This window comes from Phyllostomus discolor, chromosome 5, assembly GCF_004126475.2.
Source record: "Phyllostomus discolor isolate MPI-MPIP mPhyDis1 chromosome 5, mPhyDis1.pri.v3, whole genome shotgun sequence".
Classification (NCBI taxonomy): Eukaryota; Metazoa; Chordata; class Mammalia; order Chiroptera; family Phyllostomidae; genus Phyllostomus; species Phyllostomus discolor.
Window position 1 is genome coordinate 147904958 of NC_040907.2, and position 21568 is coordinate 147926525.

Consider the following 21568-nt stretch of genomic DNA (forward strand, 5'->3'; position numbering starts at 1 on the left):
TTTCTATCTATTGCACAATTAGCATACACACAATTGAATGATTTTCCTCACTTTTTAATTGACTGGACTATACAACTCAGTTTTGTTTTGTTTTTGTCCTTATCTGAGAACATGCTAATTGATTTTAGAAAGAGGGCAAGGGATGGAGAGAGGGAGGGAGAGAAACATCAATTTGAGAGAGAAACATCAATTGACTGTCTCTTCCATGTGCCCTGGACTGGGGAACAAATGTGTAATCCAGGCATGTGTTCTGATCGGGAACTGAACTCATACCTTTTGGTTTATGGGATGACTCTCCAACCAACTGAGCCACTCCAGCCAGGACCAATTATGTATTTTATGATATTAGTTCATATCCTTAGTTTTATGGCTCTATAGTAATGAATGATTTTCCTGTAGAAAGGGATTTTGCCTTTCTTGTGAAGTTGTGTGGTACCTTGAACATGTGCTAAGCACTCAGTAAACTTGTAAACCTTAAAAAATTATTTAGTGGCATGCATTGGATGAAATAAGGAAAATGATTACATACCAACATATAAATACTAGTCTATCCAAAGCAATAATAAGCAAATATTTGTTGAACCCTTATTATTATTGTACCAGAAGGTGATTTACAAGAATTGGACATGGTCCTATGTCAGGAAGTAATTTGTGTATAATTACTCTCAGGAGATTTTTATGATGATAATAAAAGATACTATTTTTTGAAGGATTGCCACTTCATAGGATTATTGTGAGGACTGCATGAAAGCCATTATGTTTCCCCATTTCACATAGAAACTCTGCTTTAGCAAGGTTAAATGAGTTGTTTAAGGTCAGCCTATTAAGTATCACAGACAGGATCAAAATTGAGACTGATTTCACTATCCTGGTGCTGTGTGGTCAGCTAAAAATGTTCAGCATCATTTGTACGGTTGAATAGGTTGTTCACTGCTCAGAGGTTACTGGCCAAAGGTGCAGGTGGGGCTGAAATGCAGCCTATAGTCCACTTGAAATTTGATATGGACTTACGTATAGAAGGTAGGGCAAAAGTAGGTTTACAGATGTTCATATGGAAAATATTACAATAATTAATAAGTAATAATACAAGAATAAACTGTGTCTTGCATATTTATAACTGTAAACATACTCTTGTTCCCACCCTGTACAGCTAGTATTTAGCCACCACCCCAGTCAAGATAACCAGCATTTCCACCGTTCTCAGAAAGTGCCTTTGTACCATACTATGCTCTTTCCACTCCTTCTTCTCCTCCTGCAAGATTGACCTGACTCTATCTCCATTGCTTAATTTCGCATGCTTTAGAATAGCACTGTCCTATAGAACTTCGTGATCATGGAAGTGTTTTATATATCTGTGCTATCCAGTACAGTTTCCACCAGCCACCCATATGACTATTGAGCACTTGAAATGTGACTACTGCAGCTGAGAACTGAATTTTTAATTCTACTTAATTTAAATAAATTTTTACTTAAACTTTAATAGCCACACGTAGTTAGTGCCTGCTATAATGGACAGCACAGGTCTAGAACTTCAAATAAATGGAATCATTCAGTGGTTGACATCTTTTACACAAGCTAATGTTTTTGAGATTCATCCATGTTTGTTACATAATCAAAAGACCATTTCTGTTACTGATGAGCAGTATTCCATTGTGTGACTATACCACAGGTTGTTTTATTCATCTGTTGCTAGACTTTGGAGTGGTTTCCAGTTTGATGCTTTTATGAATAAAGCTGATAGAAACATTTGAATACAAGTCAATTTGTGGATACATGCTTTTACTTTTCTGCCTTGAGTAAATTTTTGGGTTATATGGTAAGGTATGTTTAGCTTTATAATAAATTGCCAAAGCATTTGCTGAAGCAGCTGTGCCATTTTATAGTCCTACCACAATATTCCAGTGGCTGCACAGTCTTACTAGCTTTGGAATGGCCAGTCATTTTAATTTTAGCCATTCTAGTAGGAATGAAGTGCTATCTTATTGTGATTTTAATTGGTATTTTCCTGATGACCAATGATGTTGAACATTTTCTTTTCATAATCTTGTAGGTCATTTGTATTTCTTCTTTTGCAAAGTGATTATTCAAACATTTGCCCATTTATAATATAGGGCTATTTTTATTATTGAGTTTTAAGAGTTTTTAAATATATTCTGGATGTAAAATATTTTGTTCAATATTTATATTACAAATATTATCTACCATTCTATGTCTTACCTTTTGAAGAACAGATTTTTAATATTTTAAAAGATTTTATTTAGTTTTAGAGAGAGGGGAAGAGAGGGAGATAGAGAGAGAGAGAAACATCGATTAGTCACTTCCTGTATGAGCACCAACCGGGACAGAACTTAACCAGCGACCTTTCACTTTGCAGGACAACATCCAACCAACTAAGCCACATTTGTCAGGGCAGATACTTTTAACTTTGGTGAAGTTCAGTATTTCCTTTATGATTAGTGCTTTGGGGTTCATTCTAAGGAATTTTTGGTTACTCAAATGGTTGTAAAGATTTTCTCCTATGTTTTCTTCTAGAAGTCTTTTTTTTAAAGATTTTATTTATTTATTTTTAGAGAGGGAAGGGAGGGAGATAGAGAGAAAGAGAAACATCAATGTGCGGTTGCTGGGGGTCATGGCCTGCAACCCAGGCATGTACCCTGACTGGGAATCGAACCTGTGACACTAGAAGTCTTATAATTTTGGCTTTTATATTTAGGACTATGATCCATTTTAACTTTTATGTGTGGTGTGAGGAAGGGATTAAGGTTCATCTTTTTCTTTTTTAATAATAATTTACTGATTATGCTATTACAGTTGTCCTGATTTCCCCCTTTGCCCTCCCCCTCCCCCAGCACAACCCCCTCTCACAGGCAATCCTCCCACCATTGTTCATGTCCATGGTAGTGACTGCTAAGTTCTTTGGCTACTCCATTTCCTATAGTGTATTTAACATCCCCATGGCTATTCTGTAACTACCTATTTGTACTTCTTAATCCCCTCACCTCTTTGGCCATTCTCCCACACGCCCCTCCCATCTGGCAACCATCAAAACAGTCTCTGTATCCATGATTCTGTCTCTGTTCTTCTTGTTTGCTTAGGTTGTTTTTTAGATTCAATTGTTTATAGATATGTATTTATTGCCATTTGAATCTTCTTATTTTTCTTAAATAAGTCCCTTTAACATTTCATATAATAATGGTTTGATGATGCTAAACTCCTTTAATTTTTTCTTGTATGGGAAAATCTTTATCTACCTTTTGATTCTAAATGATAGCTTTTTTGTGTAGAGCAATCTTGGCTGTAGGTTCCTGCTTTCATGACTTTGAATATTTCTTGCCAATCTCTTCTAACCTGCAAAGTTTCTTTTGAGAAATCAGCTGACAGTCTTATGGGAACTCCCTTGTAAGTAACTTAACTTCTTTTTTCTTGCTACTTTTAAGAATCTCTCTTTATCTTTAACCTTTGGCATTTTAATTATGTGTCTTGGGGTGGACCTCTTTGCATCCATCTTGTTTGGGATTCTCTGTGGTTCTTGGACTTGCATGTCTATTTCCTTCATCAAATTAGGAAAGATTTCTTTCATTTTGGATAGAAAAGTCTATTTTTTCAAATAGATTTCCAATTTTTTGCTCTTTCTCTTCTTCTGGCACCCCTGTGATACAATGTTGGAATGTTTGAAGTTGTCCCAAGGGTGCTTACACTATCCTTGTTTTCTTAGATTCTTTTTTTTCTTGTTGTGATAATTGGTTGTTTTTTGCTTCCTTATGTTCCATATCATTGATTTGATTCTTGGCTTCATCTACTCTACTGTTGCTTCCCATGGTGTCCTTCGTTTTCTGACTGGACTTTTTTTTTATCTTGGTAAAGTCCTCACCAAGCTCCTTGAGCATCCTTATAACCAGGGTTCTGAACTCTGTATCTGATAGATTGCTTATCTCCATTTTGTTTAGCTCTTTTTCTGAAGGTTTGATCTGACCTTTCGTTTGGGCCATGTTTCTTTGTCTCCTCATTTTGGCAGCCTCCCTGTGTTTGTTTCTATGTATGAGACAGAGCTGCTTTGACTCCATGTTTTGGTAGTGTGGCCTAATGTAGTAGGTGTCCTGTACGGTCCAGTGGCACAAGTTAGGTACTCAAGGTACCCCTATTACCCAAGTTAGGTACTCAAGGTATGCCCTTCAGGTGGGCTGAGTACACCCTTCCCTTGTAATTGAGCCTTGATTGCTATTGGCAGGTCAATGGCAGGGATTTACCCAGGCCAGTCAGCTGCAAGGATTGGCTGTGACCACTGCCAACAAACCTCTACTGTCCATGAAGGAGCAGTTGTGCAGGGGCAGGGTGGTAGTGCTCTGATGTGATCTTTTGCTGTCCACTGCATGCACTGGCCCTGGGGTTTCCTGGGTGGTGCAGGCCAAGGTCAGCCCCCATCTTTATTTTTCTCAGGGTCATCCTGCCTGAGCTATAAAGCAATCTGAGATGGCTGTTGCTTATGCTGGGCTTGGAGATTCCCAGGAGAAGCCAAACTGTAAATCTAGGCTGGTTGCTATTGGTGCCAGGCCTGGGGCTCCCTGAGACCAACTGTTGCTTGTTTGAGAGGATTTAGGAAGTTGTGAAGCATGAGCTAAGACCAGCCCTTCATATGGAAAAGCAGCTTGGGTGGGCCCCTAAGTTGGGGGGGGCAGAGTCTCTGGGGATCCCCAAGGTGGGTCAAACAGTGTTAGCCAGGTTGGTGGAATCTCAGATATGGTACCAGCTTGCTGTCTGTATGGGGGGAGTGTTTAGAAAAAGGACAATGGTCGCTGCTCACTTTGATGCCAGACACTTCAGTTTCTTCCAGTATGCCACTGGTGCCTTTTAAGATGCTGCCTGGTCCTGGAGCTCAGAAGTAGTGAGTCTGAGTAGGTGAGTCTAAGTGTGGGTTATTTAAGAGAAACTACTTGGGGCTCTGGAAGTTTCTTCCACCAACTCAATCCCCACTGGCTTTTTAAACCCAAAGTTGTGGGGACTTATCTTCCTGTCACTGGAACCCTGGGCTGGGGAGTCTGGTTTAGGGCTGGGACTCCTCACTCCCAAGGTATTCCCTCCTAGATTTTTTCCACAACACATGGGTGTGGGACCGATTTGTTCTGCATCTGTGCCTCTCCTACCAATCTGGATGGATATGGTTTCTTTAATTCTGTAGTTGTCAGACTTCCATTCAGCTCAATTTCTAATGGTTCCGAGTGGTGATTATTCTATATTTTAGTTGTAATTTTGATGTGGTTGTGTGAAGAGGCAAGCCATGTGTGCCTACACCACCATCTTGACTGGAAGTACCTAGTTTGTATTTTAGAGTCATTTTTTGATAGTTGTGGATTTGTTGCCATTTTAATATTCCTACTTTTGATCTTTTTCTTATATAGGTACCTTTAACATTTCATATAATAATGGCTTGGTGATGATGAGTTCTTCTAGTTTTACTCATCTGGGAAGTACTTTATCTGCCCTTCAATTATAAATAATAGCTTTGCTGGATAGAGTAATCTAGGTTGTAGATTCTTGCTTTTCATCACTTTGAATACTTCTTGTCAGTCCCTTCTAGCCTGTAAAGAAATATCTTTTGAGAAATCAGCTGACAGTCTTTTGGGGACTCCCTTGTAGGTAACTCTTTGCTTTGCTGTTGCTGCTTTTAAGAATCTTTATCTTTAACCTTTGGCATTTAATTATGATGTGTTGTGGTATGTTCTTCTTTGGGTCCATCTTGTTTGGGACTCTCTGTGCTTCCTGCACTTGTATGTCTATTTTGCTCACCAAATTAGGGAAGTTTTCTTTCATTATTTTTTCAAGTAAGGTTTTAATTTCTTGCTCTTCTCCTTCTGGTGCCCCTATGATTCAGATGTTGGTGTGTTTGGAGATGTCCCAGAGGCTCCTTATTTTATTCTCATTTTTCTTAATTCTTTGTTCTTCTTGCTGTCTTGATTGAACGCTTTTTTTCTTCCTTATGTTCAAAATTGTTGATTTGAATATTGGCCTCATACCCTCCACTTTGGTTCCCTGTGGATTTTTCTTTATTTTATTTAATGAATCCTTCATTTCTGCCTGGGTCTTTTTTATACTATAGCAATACTCAATGATTTCTTCGAGCATCCTTATAAGAAGTGTTTTGAACTCTGATAGGTTGCTTATACCCTTTTCATTTAGTGCTTTTCATTTTGTGAACTTTTTTTCTAAATGAACAAAAAGTTCTTTTTTGTTCATTTATTCTTTCTTTTGTTCATTTATTCTCTCTTTTGTTCTTTATTCTTTCATTTGGGCCATTTTTCTTTGTCTCCTCATTTTGGCAGTTTCCCTGTGTTTGTGTCTGTATATTAGGTACAGCTACTTTGACTCCCTGTCTTGGTAGCATTGCTTATGTAGCAGAGGCACCTATAAATTATGTGAGGTGGAGCCTTAGGGTAGTCACTGGAGTTAGGCAACCTGTTTCACCACTTTATGACTTTGTGTGGGGTAGGGCTCAGAGAGGGTACAGTGTTACTGCTTGACCTCTGGAGATTGCCCAAGAGAAAGCTATCTTCCCAGCACTCTCCCCCTTGCCAGCAACTTTACTTCTTCCCCTTCTCCCCATATGCTGCTTGTGCCCTTTTAGCTGTTGCCCTGGTGCTGATACCTAGAGAGGGTAGGTCTGCCTGAGTCCTAAGTCCATTGTGGGTCCTTTAGGAGAAGTCTCTTGAGAATCCCACAGTGTCTGCCACTGCTCCAAGCCCCACTGGTTTTCACAGTCAGAAGTTATGGGGACTTATCTTTCTCGTGCTGGAAACCTGGGCTGGGTGGTCTAGTGTGGGGATGGCATTGCTCACTTCTTAGGTATCCCTCCCAATTTTTCTCCACCACACATGAATGTGGGACCACCTGCTCTACTCTTTTCATGCCTCTCCATGCCTTTGTTGTCTTAGTTGTACTTTTGCTCTCCTTGTGCATGGAGGTGAAGTGTGCTTACCTACACATCCATCTTACCTGAAAGTCTGACAGCCTACTTTTAAATAACGTTATTTCAGTTCATGTCTGTAGTAATCTTAATAACTGTACATTTCCATTTCCCTTTTCTTGACCTTTGTGCTGTTGTCAAACATTTTACTTGTGCATTTGTTAGAAACCCCATAATACATTGTTATTATTTTTGCTTTAAATGGTCAATTATCTTAAGTGATTTAAAAAGTAAGAAAAATTGTATTTATTCACATATTTAATATGTTCCATATTCTTTATTCCTTTGCATAGATGCTATCTGCTATTATTTTCTATCTCACTGGTACTTCTGTTTATTATTTTATATTATTTTTGTATATTACTATAGAAAATATATTACTATATTACTATAATAATAATAATACTATATTATTTTTCTTCTGCCTAAAGAACTTTCTTTACCCTTTCTTGAATGAAGGTTTCTAGTGATGAATTATTTCAGCTTTTGTAAGCCTAAGAAGTATTTTATTTTTGGTTTCAAAGATATTTGCTGGGTATAGAATTCTAAGTTGGCAGTATTTTTTCTTTGAGTATTTTAAAGATTTTTTTGCATTTTCTTCTGGCTTGCATTATTTCTGATGAGAAACCTGCTATCATCTTAGACCCTTCTACTGAGTTTGTCTTTTTTCTGTAGCTTCCTTAACCTTGTTGAACTCTCAACATTCTTATTTTTTTTCAATTAGGCACACTGTTGGGTTCTACCTAAATTTTTATTTCTCTCCTATAGCCTAGAAACTCTCAAGCTGTAAGCTACAGCATTTATAGGGCTTTAACTGGTTTTTTCTTCTTTCAGGGATCACTATTCTCTGTTGCCTATTGTTCAATCTCTGAAAATCATATCATTTTTTTTTCTGATTTTTTCAGTTGCTTAAGAGAAAATGATAAATTTGATCCATGTTACTCCAGTTTGACTGGAAAGAGAAGTTCTGAGGTATTAAATCAGAAAGATAAATACCTAAAATATTAAAACTGACCTCTTTTTTATCTTTTATAATTTTTAAAATCCCTTCATTTGCAGTTAACATTACAGTATTATATTAGCTTCAGGTGTACAGCATAGTGATTAGACATTTGTATAACTTATATAGTGATCATCCCCAATAAGTATAGTACCCATCTGACACTAAATATAGTTATTAACAATATTATTAACTATATTCCCTATGCTGTACTTTACATCCCCATGACTGTAAAATCAACTTCTGATTGTAAAACTTCTTCCCCAAACTTGGTTATATTTTGCATTACCTTAGAATTATGAGTCCATTAAAAAATTCATTTAATTTCACAGTGACATATCCCTTTTTTTTTTACAGGAAACAACAACTGGATTTTTAAATCATTATAAGTCAGTGATGGATCAGAAGTTGCAATCCCAAATGAAAGTCTTCAAAAGAATTGCTTTAAATAACAGAGGAAAGAAAATTGATCTACTACTCTAAAAACCTGATCTAGAAAAACATTGCACATGACATGAAGTAAAAACTGGGGACATTTATCTGGCTTTCGATGTACCTGAGTCAAAGGAACTGTCACTTTGTTTTTCAGAGGGATTTTCCATCTGAGACCATTTTAATAACCAATCGTTTTATCTTGACATGATCCCCAGGGAGGAGAAACAGAGCAGTAGGTAAAACCCTGTGCTGGTCAAGATGACTTCTGAAGAAATGGCAGCTTCTGTCCTCGTACCTGTGACTCAGAGAAAAGAGGTGTCTTCTCAGTCGGCCGTAGATGAAAGTAGTGACAGGGTCTCGGACATCAGTGTTCCAAAAACACACACTGTCAGGCAGAGTGGGCAGACTTCTCACACCATCTCAAGACTGAACAAACTTAAAGAAGGATCTTCTGGAAGCAACTTGCCTAAGATTCTCTCAATATCAAGGGAGAAAATAATGAGTGATGAGAACTGTAATGAAAAGTGCTGGGAGAAAAGCATGCCACATTCTGTGGAAAACCTTAACTACAACAACATACTGGAAAATGATCTGCGTGGTCTTCCTCAGAGCCAGTTTTATGAAACATGCGATTCTGTCACAGAGGAAACTGGAATTCCTTCTTCACTGGAAAGAAAAGTGTTCCCTGGAATTCAACTGGAGATAGATGGACCTTCCATGGCCATTAGTCCCTTAGGAGCTCAATCGGCGATCACGGAGACTGGTGGGGCACACCCTGAGAGCAACGTGGAGGTATTTCACTTTCAGTGTGAACTTGACAGAAGAATGCCAGACACTTTCTGTACCCTATCAGATAACTTGATTTTGGATGATTGTGGAAACTGTGTTCCACTACCTGATGTTGGTGGGGAACAAAAGAAAAATTATATGGCATATACTTGTAAACTAGTGCAATTGGCAAAAAGCTGTGATAATGAGAACGGGCAGCTACAGTGTGATCATTGCGATACCTTGAATGATGAATGCTTGTGCTGCGAAGGTTCCTGCCGAAAGGCCAATGTGGTACGTTCCAGTGACAGCTTTTGCAGGGAGGATTTTGCTGATAGTCCATTTACCAAGACCTTTCTGAGCCACTTTGAAGACTTCCCTGATAATTGTGAAGATGTAGAAGACCTGTTGAGAAGTAAAAAGGAGCGGTCCACTTTGCTAGTGAGAAGATTTTGTAAAAATGACAGGGAAGTTAAGAAATCTGTGTATACTGGGACAAGGGCAATTGTGAGAACTCTGCCTTCTGGTCACATTGGACTGGCTGCTTGGAGTTACATCGATATGAAGCAAAGTGGTCTCTTATTGCCTTGTGGGAGAGGAACGGGCCAGCTGTCAACAGTGGTGGTTAGGCAAGATGGAAGCCACAGTCTGCCAGAAGCCCAGTGGTATTCGGTAAGAGTTAAAGTTTCTTTTGATCATTTTTGAAGCTTGATGTTTCAAAATCTAAATTTCCATTGTCTTAATTCATGGAATTTTTTAAGTTCTGTCAAATTATGATTCATAGGGGAAGTATTTGTATAGTTATTGGAAACAAGTTGACCTAACAGATACTCCAACTGATAGCTGTCAAGTTTAAGTTAACTCTGCAACAATATAAGTAACAAAATACAAATACATGTGTCATCAGGAGTGGAGAAATTACAGAGATTCCCTGGCTACTGTGTGTGGAATTACAAGACAGAAACTCCTAGTAGTGGAAAAACTCCATTAGCTGAAAATGTAGCTGTGTCCTTTGGAGATACATCCCTGTGCCTTCTTTTGTCGTGTTTTTAGTTGGCAAGGCCTAAAGGAATTTAAAGTCTAGTTTTGTCCATTTTCCAACCAGTGTTCCCTGTTTCTTCCCTCTTAACCCTTTTTGTTCCATGGGCCCCCTTTGGCAATTTGGTGAAGCCTACGGACTCAGAATACTTTTAAATGCATCAAATGAAATACAAAACATTATAAAGGACACAGATTATGTGGATGTACATTTATCAAGATATTTTTTGAAATTGCAACATAGCAGGATAGGTGCTTCTTTGTTAACACACTAAACAATGGCATCCAGTAGTGATAAGCTAACTGCTGTAATTTCGAAGTAGTGATGAATCTAAATTTAAAGTAGGGAATGGTTTGCCTGGGGCTTCACCAGTTGTATTATCCTGAGAAACCGCTCAGTCCTGGGCAAACCAGGCCAGTTGGTCACACTAAATATAAGTATTATTTTAGGGTCTCTACCATGACTGTAATATATGGAGATATCTGCAATTTCTATTGCTGACAGATCACAGATACTGCTACTACTGCTGAGGTTTGTTGCCTATATTCATAATTGAAGAAAATGCAAAATTTCTAACTCTTACATTCTAGTGTTTCACAATTCCTTCAAACCAGACCCTATGAATAAATACCATGTCTAGAAAAACATCCTTTTTATTGAAATATAACTAGCATATTTTTACTTTCATCTTCATCATTCATGATGGGTAATATTTATTGTGCATATACTCGTGCCAGGCACTGGGCCAAATAATTTATTCTTGATTTCATGCTATCATCTCAACTGCTCCTGGTACTGGTGTGATTATTAACCCCATTGTATTGTTAAGAAAACAGTCTCAGAGAAGTAATGTGCCTTGCCCAAAGTCACTTAGCTAATAAGTGGTGTAATTAGGATTATAATCCAGGAAGTCCACACTCTTAGTTCTTCAAGATCCGGAAAGAAATAACATTTAGGGTAAGCTTTCAACGGAACAGACAAGTCCTGTTCAGTTCAGCATCTGTTGACTTGCTAGCCACACTCACTGATATCTCAGACCTGGTGTGTCAAACTTGGCTGTGTTTGATATGCTGGTCTAACCCTGGTTACATATTAGAATTACAGTTTCCAGCTCCTCCATCTCCGAGACCCTCTGAACCAGAATCACTAGGGTAGGGCTCAACATGAATATTGTTTTCAGAAAGTTCCCCTGGTGATTTAATGATTCTATGGAGTTGAGAACCACTGACCAGGAGCTTAAACTGAGCTCTTTGGTCTTCATCAGGACATTTTGGAAATACTTCCTTTCCCCTAAAGACACAGACACTGCTTGGTCTCTCAGGAGTGTCAAGGGCGGGCCTGGGAGCCTGCCTGAAAAGAAATAGCCTACAGGCCCTTCTCTCTGTGCATCCAACCTACCCTTAACCTCAAGAAGTGTCGGTTTGTTTTTGCATCTTCACCTGATACCTCATGAAACCTAAGTCACGAAGTGGTGTCAGTTACTAACATGCTCCCCAGATCTTCTGACTGAGTTCTGAATTTTGTCCATGCAGGGAAAAAAGTTCATCACAGCAATGTGTCAGCCCACTTAAAAATGCAGTGATTTTTAAATTCATGTTCACCTGAAGTTGAACATTCAGAGCACAATAGGAATTTAAATATAGTAAAGTGAGGCAAAGTAGGTTGCTTGAGAACCATTATCATAGTCCCCCCCCCCTCCCCCCAACACTTACACAGGCCTGAGGGCTGTGAATCTGCTGTAAATTGCAGTATAATTTTTGACATGCTTGTTCTCCTCTTCCAGTTCTTGGAGCCTGGTGCTGCTTCTGAGAACATTCTCAGGTCCCTAGCTCAAATCTGCCCCTTTCTGTCAGTCATATGCCCTGGAATGGTAATTTCCAAGGAAAAGAACTGAAGAGATGATGCAAATTATCTCCTCCCTTCTTCTGGTCTCTGGAGGCTGGGAGAGGTTGTCACACATCTGTCAGAGTGAACTCCAGAAACTTCTCTTTCCTCTCTGACTGGGTTTCTGGGAGGCTGTGGGCATTTTTATCAAGCCTTAACATGAAGCTGGGGAACAGCTGACTGTTCTGTTCTTTATCAAGGGAGATTTCTGAAAGGAAGAGACCCTTCTGAACATCCATACCATGGCAGGAATGAGACAGTATTATTTGAAGTACGGCATTCTCCCTGTATCTTGTTTGTAGTTTTGAGTCTGGTAGAAATCCTCAAAAGTTGTGCATTTGAATTATAGCCACTTTCCCCTAGATCCCATAAATTGCTTCCTTCAGCTAAAAAATGCAGACTTGTGGTTCCCGCATCAGATTGTAAATGTAGTAAGGGCAAGGAATGGCCCCACCTTTTTTCTACTCTCCATAATACAAGCATAATGCCAAGTATATAGTAAACAGGAGAATGTCATGTTAAGAGCCATGGTCCCTGGCGTCAGTTGGCAGTGCCTGGTGAAGAGTGAGTGCTGCTATTCTCTCTCTGGCCATTTTTTACATGCTTTGTCGTGAACATGTCCATGACATGTACCTCTCCTCTTGGTAGCTTCTTGCGCAGGGAAGCTTTTAGCAGCATTAATTTGAATGTATGTCCCTCAATCTATGGTGTGATCATTTGAACAATTGTTGTCACACATTTAAAGAATGTGTTGTTTGTCCAATTAGTTTTTTTTTGCCTCACTTAAAATTTTTTTCCTTGGTGCCTCTGTCAAAATGATCCAATTACTTTCTATTTGCACAGCTGTACAGAGGAGAATGGATTTGAATGGGAGACATTAATGAGGATTAATGCTGGCTGACTAATCATATTGGTATCCTCCTCCCTCTGCTTATAAAAAATGAAAACCTATCCCTTATTTAGTTACAGCCACACTCCCTCTCTCCTGCTTTCAATTTATTGGCTCGACAAGACAGTATATTTTGGCAAATGGCTAAAGTCTCCAGGTTAAAGATTGGTTAAGAGTGTTTTTATTTTTAAAAAGTTTTCTTCCTTCCTGAATTTTGGGAAATTTAGATACTGGAGTTATTCTGAATATGAAGTGCAAGAAGTTCCTGCCTCTGCTGGAATCATTCATGTAACCTGAGTTCTGCGTGCACTAAGTGATGGAACGTGGAGGAAGCAAGGCTAGCCAGGGCAGAAAGTCCATCAGCTCCTGCAGTTATCACTTTATTTATTTCCCTGCTTTGATCCACAACAGGATTCAACGTACAACAATATGTATAGCGAAACGGGAAAAATGAGGTGTTATTTAAAAAATGAGAATAGAAAAACTATAAATCAAAAAGGAAAGTCAAAGCCACCTTCTATGTTACTAGTTCCTTTTCTGCTTTTTTTCCTTCTAAAATGTATCTTTCTTCACATTTTTCTACTTTCTAATACAGAAAACTAAACTTAAGGGGCAATAGAAATTTTTTGAGTTTTAACATAAATGTCTTTGTTCATATATATGTCCTTGATTCTATATTTTCTGTTATGTATAAAGGGACCAACCAACTCTAAATTCATTTTCTAAGTTATAACTTTTATGGGCTATCACATATCCGTTGAGCCCTGCAATTCAGTGTTGTAACTGATGGCTGTTGAAAAAGCAACAAGTCTTGTTTTCTTGTCTGGAAATTTGGTCTTCCTACATCTTGGGTACACTTCGGACCTTGAAATAGTTAAAATTCCACAGGCTGCACAGGCTAAGCTGAAAGCCTGTGCGTGGTGACATGCCAGGCCTCTTCTTCCATGACTAAGATTTATGTCGGGTTCGTGACATGGGTATAGGATGATGCTGGCCCCTTCTTGCTGAGCACAGTGACAGGGAATCCAGCTCCCGGCCAGTCCCTGTACAGTTTAGTCATGTCTAGTGCATCAGTGGAAAATATGACGGGCTGTCAGGAGCCAGCTTTGTGATAATTGGATGACTTTCACTTATTAGCTGCATTGGGACAGTTTAGGGTAAATTTACTTCCACACTTTTTACAATGGTTACACCAGCTTTTTGTATAGGATTTGGTGCAAAAAAAAAAAAAAGGAAGGGAGGGAGGGAGGGAGAGTGGAAGGAAGGAAAGAAGGAAGGAAGGAAGGGCACTGACCGTGGACTCTAGTTTAAGATGAATGTATTCATGGTCACTGTTATTCTCATGTTAGCTTAGGACATATCACGATTAGGACTTTTTTCCCCCCTTTCCTTTCTCCAGATATCCTGCATAATGAGAATTGGCAACTGGAGAGGTTCTACCCCTGGAAGTGGGCTGTGGTTAGAATGTGGCCTGAAAAGAATTAGAACCCATGGGCAAGGATAGGACCATCTAATGGAGCCCTGATCTAATCCGCACTCTGCATTTTTACATAGGAGAGACTCAGGCTGCCCCTAGAATGACCCCCCATCACGATGAGTGATAAGAGTGTTCCTCTCCCCTTGATCATCTACTTCAGTGCTGGTTCAAGAACAGCACTCTAAGTCCCTTGGAGGTACTAGGCCTCCTGGAGTGATACAGACCAAATGATTCAGCATTCTAGAATTGATGCATCACAGGGGGTGAGGGGAGTGACCATCCCCTGACCCCCTCAGTGATTAGACTAACCTGTGGCTCAGGCAGGGCCTTCCCTGAAAAGCTGTTCTCACACAATGGTGCTGGGATCATTTGGTGGCCCTGAAGAGCCCCATGACACCAAAATCCTGCCCTGTCCAGTGGTTCTTTGTTCTAACAGTATGCTGGATACATTCAGAGCCTCAGATTAAATAAGGGTCCTACAGAGTTTAGGCATCCAAACCCCAAACCTCAACACTCAGCCATTGGACCTCAGCCCTTTCGCTCTCATTTAGGCCATCACCCTTCAACCTCTCAGAAAGAAATTAGAAAACCACCTCAGTCTTGGGTGACACAAAGACACAATCATCTTTCAGGGTGAGGAGAAGTTATTCTTTGAAACCCTTGGAGGGAAGGAGAAATGCTTTGATTTCCTGTTTTTAACAGCTTTATTGAGATGTAATTCATGTCATATAGTTTACCTGTTTAGAGTATACAGTTTAGTATTTTGGTGTATTCACAGGTATATGCAAGCATCAGCAGTTTTAGAACATTTTCATCACCTCAAAAAAAAACTCCCTCCCCTTTAGCTGTCACTCTCCATTTCTTCCATTCTGCCCCTTCTCCCCCGGCATCCACTAATCTATGCTGTGTCTATAGACTTCCCTAGTCTGGACTTTCACATGAATGGACCAATATAGTATGTGGTCTTTTGTAACTGGCTTCTTTCACTTAGCATAATATTTTTCAAGGTTTAAGATTCCATCTGTATTGTCAGTACTTTGTTACTTTTTACTATATTCCATTGTGTGAATATGCTACATTTTATCCATTCATCAGTTGTTGGACACTGGGTTGTTTCCGCTTTTTAGCTATTAGGAATAAACTTGTACATGGACATTCATGTGCAAGTTTTTGTGTGGGCACGTGTTTTTATTTCTCTTGGGTTTATATCTGGGAGTGGAATTGCTGAGTCATATAACTGTGTTTAATTAACCTTTTGAGGAACTGCCAAAATGCTGTTTTATAAGGCAGCTGTGCCTTTTTACGTTCTCACCAGTGGTGTGTGAGAATTCCAATTGCTCCACATCCTGAACAATATTTCTTAGTGTTCATCTTTTTGCTTATAGCCATCCTGGTGGGTATGAAGTGTTATCTCATTACAGTTTTTATTTGCACTTTCATGAACTTTTCTTGTGCTCATTGGCCATTAAATCTTTTGCCCATTTTTAAAATTGGATTATTTTTATTATTATTTTAAAGATTTTATTTACTTATTTTTAGAGAGGGGGGACAGGAGGAAGAAAGAGAGGGAGAGAAACACCAATGTGTAACGAAAACATGAATTGGTTGCCTCTTGCACACCCCCAGCCGGAGACCTGGCCTGTAACCCAGGCATGCTCCCTGACCGGGAGTCAAACCCACTGAGCCACACCAATCAGGGCTGATTGTTTGTTATTGAATTCTTTATATGTTCTGGATATAATTTCATTATCAGATACATGATTTGCAATATATATCTAGATATAAGTATAATATAGTTATAATGAATGAAAGTTAAGAGAGTGGCAAAGAAGATTTGCAATTTTAACGCACAGTAAAACTTGTTAACCCTTTCCTTTGGACATTGATCTCATTCTCAGTCTTTCTTCCATTACTACACCAGAAACCACTTTCAAGTAAAATTTTCTTTCTTCTCTTCCAAATTCTCTGCAAACTCCAGTCTGCATAGTTTCTCCTCCTCTTCTGCCTGATGTCATTTTTCTTATCCAAATTCTGTACTCCAGAGCAGGCTGGGAACCATATTGTCATCTGCAAACTTGTGCATTACAAGGAGGGCATCCAAGGCATTGATGGTTGAGGAGGTGACCACTTCACAGTAATGTACTCTATTATGCACAGGTAGGAGCAGGACAAAGCCTAGGGTGAGACATCTGAGATTCCTAGAGTGCAAGATTTAAGGAAGCACTCGCTCTTGGAGTCTTACAAGTGCCAATCCTCTGCTTACTAGTGAATGCCTCCTTAAATTATGAGGCATAGGCAGCTCACTTGTCTCACCATAGTCCCAGCTGTGGCTATGAGGGTCTAAGGGAATGTATGATTTAGAAATGCATATCATCTTGTTAGCTCAGGAATGACCTTGACTAAATCTCCATATATCTTTTTTAAAAATTTTATTTTTATTCATTTATTTTTTAAAATTTTAATTATTGTTCAAGTACAGTTTTCTGCCCTTTACCCCCATCCCAGCCCACCCCCCAGACCTCCCCTCCTCCCTCCTATCTCTACCCCCACCCCCCGTGCCCCCCCCAGTTATTGTCCATGTGTCCTTTATACTAGTTCCTTTAAACCCTTCCCCCCTCCCCCTGAAATTCTCTCCCGTCTCCCCTCTGGTCACTATCAGCCTGTTCTCAATTTCAGTGTCTTTGGTTATATTTTGTTTGCTTGTTTGTTTTGTTGATTAGATTCCTGTTAAAGGTGAGATCATATGGTATTTGTCTTTCACTGCCTGACTTATTTCATTTAGCATAATGCTTTCCAGTTCCATCCATGCTGTTGCAAAGGGTAGGCACTCCCTAAGAACCCTGAAACACCAATCCAAAAGAACCTATGCACCCCAGTGTTCATAGCAGCACAATTTACAATAGCCAAGTGTTGAAAGCAACCTAGGTGCCCATCAGTAAATGAGTGGATCAAAAAACTATGGTACATTTACACAATAAGCCTCCATATATTTTAATAAATACAGATATTCTTAAACTATATAAGCTATGAATGGTTCCTTATTTTTAAAAGTGTTCAAAAAATAAAAAGAATAATATTTATGACATGTGGAAATTATATGAAATTCAGCTTTACTCTTCACACTCATTCCTCTTTTTTAAAAATTTTCATTCCTTTATTTGTTTTTTGTATCTGTTTTCTCCCTGTGATAGCAGATTTGAACAGCTGCAGTCAAAACTATATGGCCTGAAGACAAAAATTTTTATTACCTGATCCTTTACAGCATAAGTTAGCCTACCCCAGCCTTAGAACCCAACTCTCTTCCTGGGTATTTCCTACCCATCCTTCAGTCCTGAACTTGGATTTCACATTCCCTCAGTGGTCCTCCCTGTCAGCCTCTCCCCCCACTACAGACCCAAGTTCAGAGTTTCTCTGTGTTCATGCATATTTCTTAAATTATAAATGAATTATAAATGAAGAAAGGTGGTTTCTACCCACTGCTGATGTCTGCTTCCCAGTTTCCCCAGGCCAAATGTAACAGGCTTGTTAGCTATCCGTTCTGTGAACCTCTGAGTTTGGAACCAGTTCCTTTGTGTAATACCTAGGAGAGAATCAGAATTTTCCATTGATATTCAAAAAGGTCTTTTTTTGGTCCTGTGCACCCAGAGATCCATGCTTGTCACCACCACAGACCTGGCCTAAAAGACAAAGAAGGGATGTGCTTGGACTAACTTCTTCCTGGTCGTGCACCCCTCCCCCTGCTGTTTCAGCTGGCTATAAAAACCCTTGGGAAAGTTTCCAAATGTTTTGCATTTATAGGGGAACACCTGACACTGCTGTGATCTGCAGTGGGCCAGGGAGGAAGGAAGCCCTCTCCTCTCAAGATCCCAGAACTCTGTCCCTGCCTTTCAGATCTCCCAGTCCTTACAGGCAGTGGTTTACATCATGGACCAGAGAGAATCCAGCTTCTTTTTCTCAGTGGTGGTCAGAGGTGGAGTTGGTGGTAAAGGGATAGGGACAGCATGCTGTGTTTGTTAGCTAGGAAGATTGTTCTTGGAGGTTGGGAGGTGTCTGGCCAGTCCTTCAAACTGTCTGACTCACAATATTTTCATTAGTTGACCCAAGGCAGCACCTCCCCCCAACAAAGACCCAAGTATCAATTCCAGCTCTGTCATTGACTGTTTGACTTTAAGCAAGTCACTTTAGGACATGGTTTTTTGTTCTTTTTGGCATAAGAGTAAAGGCAGATAGGTATTCATTGCCTTCTCTGTGTCGGACACTCTCTATAATTTGTGTATATGCAATTAGTAAATTTCCTCTTAATTGTAAAAGCCTATTGTCTATGACTTCTTGATTTAAGTCCTGACCCTGGGTTTTGGGTGGAGTGAATATTCTACCTCTTCTAGCGGTGCCTCCTGGAATTTTGATATGGAGAGAAACTTGTCTAACACTTGGAGTGGGGGTGGGGGCAGAGGAGAGACACCTTTATCCTGGTCCTGGGCTAAGCCCTGAAATGCCTGTACCAACAAAATAGCAAGCACCTAGTGGGCACTTAACTGTGTGCCAGGCACTGGGCTTCCAGACATCTTTCCTCATTTTTTTCCTTTCATCCTCACAGCAACTGTCTACAAGGTTGGATTTATGAACATCCCCATTTCCTGCTCACTATTAGTAACATGACTAAGGTCTCACAGTGTTAGGACTTGAACCCAGGTCTGGCTACCTCCAAAGCCCGTGCTCACAATTGCTCCTCAGAAGTTCCTCTGAGAAATTCTAATGTAACTCACCCCTGTAACTTGGCAGAAGTTCTGTTCTCTTCTTAAATGTTCAGATGTTGAGCTGGATGAGTCCCGGAGCTGTTTCTTTCTTCAAATGTGAGCTGGGCGTGACCTTTGGATGAAATGGGAGACGTGGGGAACAATACCAATTCTTAATGTGAGGGGCGTGTTGGCTATTGAAATGGCTAAGATTTATTTTTATGACTCAGCCTGCTAGGGGAGGAAACCAAGCCTGCAGGTTTGAATTTTTTACTGAATTGCTGTAATTTAGAAGTACATTTTAAAAGTTTTATAAGCAAGTAAGCAAGGACAAATTCCAAAGAAAACTGCACACAGATTCTGACTCAGAATCTATAGCTTATTCATGATCATGTTGAAATGACCAAAACTAGTGGAACATAATTTAGTATTTTTCCATTGTAATTGAAAGTTTTCTGTGATTGTCAAAGATTCTGACCAACTAACCTGAGTATGAAAAATATTAGTAACATTTCTTTCCACAGTCATACCATTAAAATGAAGTTTTCACCTGCTTCACAAGGTTGTGAGGCTGGAGAAAAAAATTGAGCTGGTTTTGTGTTCAGGTGCTTAGCAAACATTATAAAATGTCCCTGCAATGATAACTTTTCTCCTCTTTATTCAGAGTGAGGTACCTGGGGAAAAGGGACTCAAAAACTATTGCCGAGGCAGCTAAGCAAAACCAGAGTCAGCTGTTTCCTTTCATAAATGCTGCAAGTGTTGAGTTGAACCTGCTTACCGAAACCGGACCCTTTGGTTTTCCTTTTGTGGTGCTGGCCTAGTTTTAATAACTTCATTTTCAACTTGATATTAGGTAACTTTTATCACTGACACCTACTTCGTCTTGTCCTTGGGTTTTAATAGAATAAGGAATCAATTTGTCTGCAGACCATGTTGAGTTGCCTCGCTTCAGAAAGATTTAGAACCAAATTATAAATGGTGACACTTTAATAGTGAGTGTGGATGTGTCTTGAGAGCCAGCATGTGGGAGTTTGGCAGTTGGGAAGCCCCAGGGCTTCAGTTTTTCCAGATTGTGTACCCTTCCATCAAATATAATTTTTTAGCCTTGAAAAACTGTCTTCTACAACAAGGGAAAAGTTCATTTGAGTTCTAAATTTGTTCATCCAAAACTCATTTATGATAGTAGCAAATGCATTGTTTTTCTCTTTAATGAGGCCAGAAAATGGTCTTAGGCCCTGGATGGATCAGCCAGTTTTCCTTTTGATGGCTACCAGCCAAATAAGGGTACTGCAATGATGGTGCGACTCTGGCATGTCTGATATTTTGTGAGGGTAATGCTATTATTGTGGCAACCATGCTTTCCAAATAAAAAGTTGGGAACTTTTTATTGAGAGGAAAGAGGGGCAGAATATTCGAAATTGAGACTGACCAGGAAATGCAAAACGAATGGTCTTGATAGCTATCGATGAATGTAAAGGAAAAAGAATGTGAGTGAGCTAGTGCAAATCTAATTTGCTGCTAGAGAAATCAGAAGCCCCAAAAGGAGTGACTTGATAATGGTGGCAAATAGTCCGGGTATAAAGACCACCAGAAGCCTAGAATGGAATCTAGTAAGTATTTTCCTCAAAGTTTTTGTTTTTCTGTATTTTGGGTAAGTACCTGGTAGCTACCATGATTTGGAAGTGTGGAGGTAATTAAATAGCTTTATTTTAAATACCAGAAAACCTCCCCCCACCTCTCCATTATCCTCTCCCACCTCCCCTCTGGTTACTGTCAGATTGTTCTTAATTTCAATGTCTCTGGTTATATTTTGCTTGCTTATTTGTTTTGTTGATTAGTTTCTACTTAAAGGTGAGATCATAATGATATTTGTCCATCACTGCCTGGCTTAATGCTCTCTAGTTCCATCCATGCTGTTAAAAAAAAAGAGAAGAAAAGAAAAATAAATACCAGGACATACTCAGCTAAATATGTTGTCCCTATCTAAGGAGTCACATTCAAAGGCTGTCCCCACTTTCCATTTATGTTGCCATTATGCAAAATATCTTAACCCTTTGAGCTTGGATGGAGATTTTAGAAACAGTCTATTCAAAGCATCCTGGCTAATGCTGGTTTTGGTCAATATTGATGGATGATTATGAGGAATAGAATTTATTTCATTGAGGTTCTTATAAACTGACTGGAGGTGAACAAAGTATCTGGACATGTTTTGAGCAAAGATAAAATTTTAAATTCTGTATTCAACACCATTTGAACACAAACTTGACCATCATTTCACAGTCTTGCTCACTACTTTCCTTCAGTGAGGATGGATAGTTTAGAGGCACCCACACACCCAGTATGTGCCTTTGATTTAGATTCAGCCTCGCAAGCACAGGGCAG

General features: G+C 39.4%; 1 protein-coding gene across 1 annotated transcript in view; it reads left to right on the forward strand.

Annotated features, from left to right (window-relative positions):
- The window catches only part of LOC118500871 (1-phosphatidylinositol 4,5-bisphosphate phosphodiesterase epsilon-1-like), a 33883-nt gene extending 20441 nt beyond the window's left edge, over positions 1 to 13442 (forward strand). The window contains exon 2 of the mRNA XM_036027011.1: positions 8316 to 13442. Coding sequence (XP_035882904.1) covers positions 8652 to 9866 — 1215 coding nt within the window. The 5' untranslated portion in view covers positions 8316 to 8651 and the 3' untranslated portion in view covers positions 9867 to 13442. The remainder of the gene's footprint in view (positions 1 to 8315) is intronic.
- The last annotated feature ends 8126 nt before the right edge of the window (positions 13443 to 21568 follow it).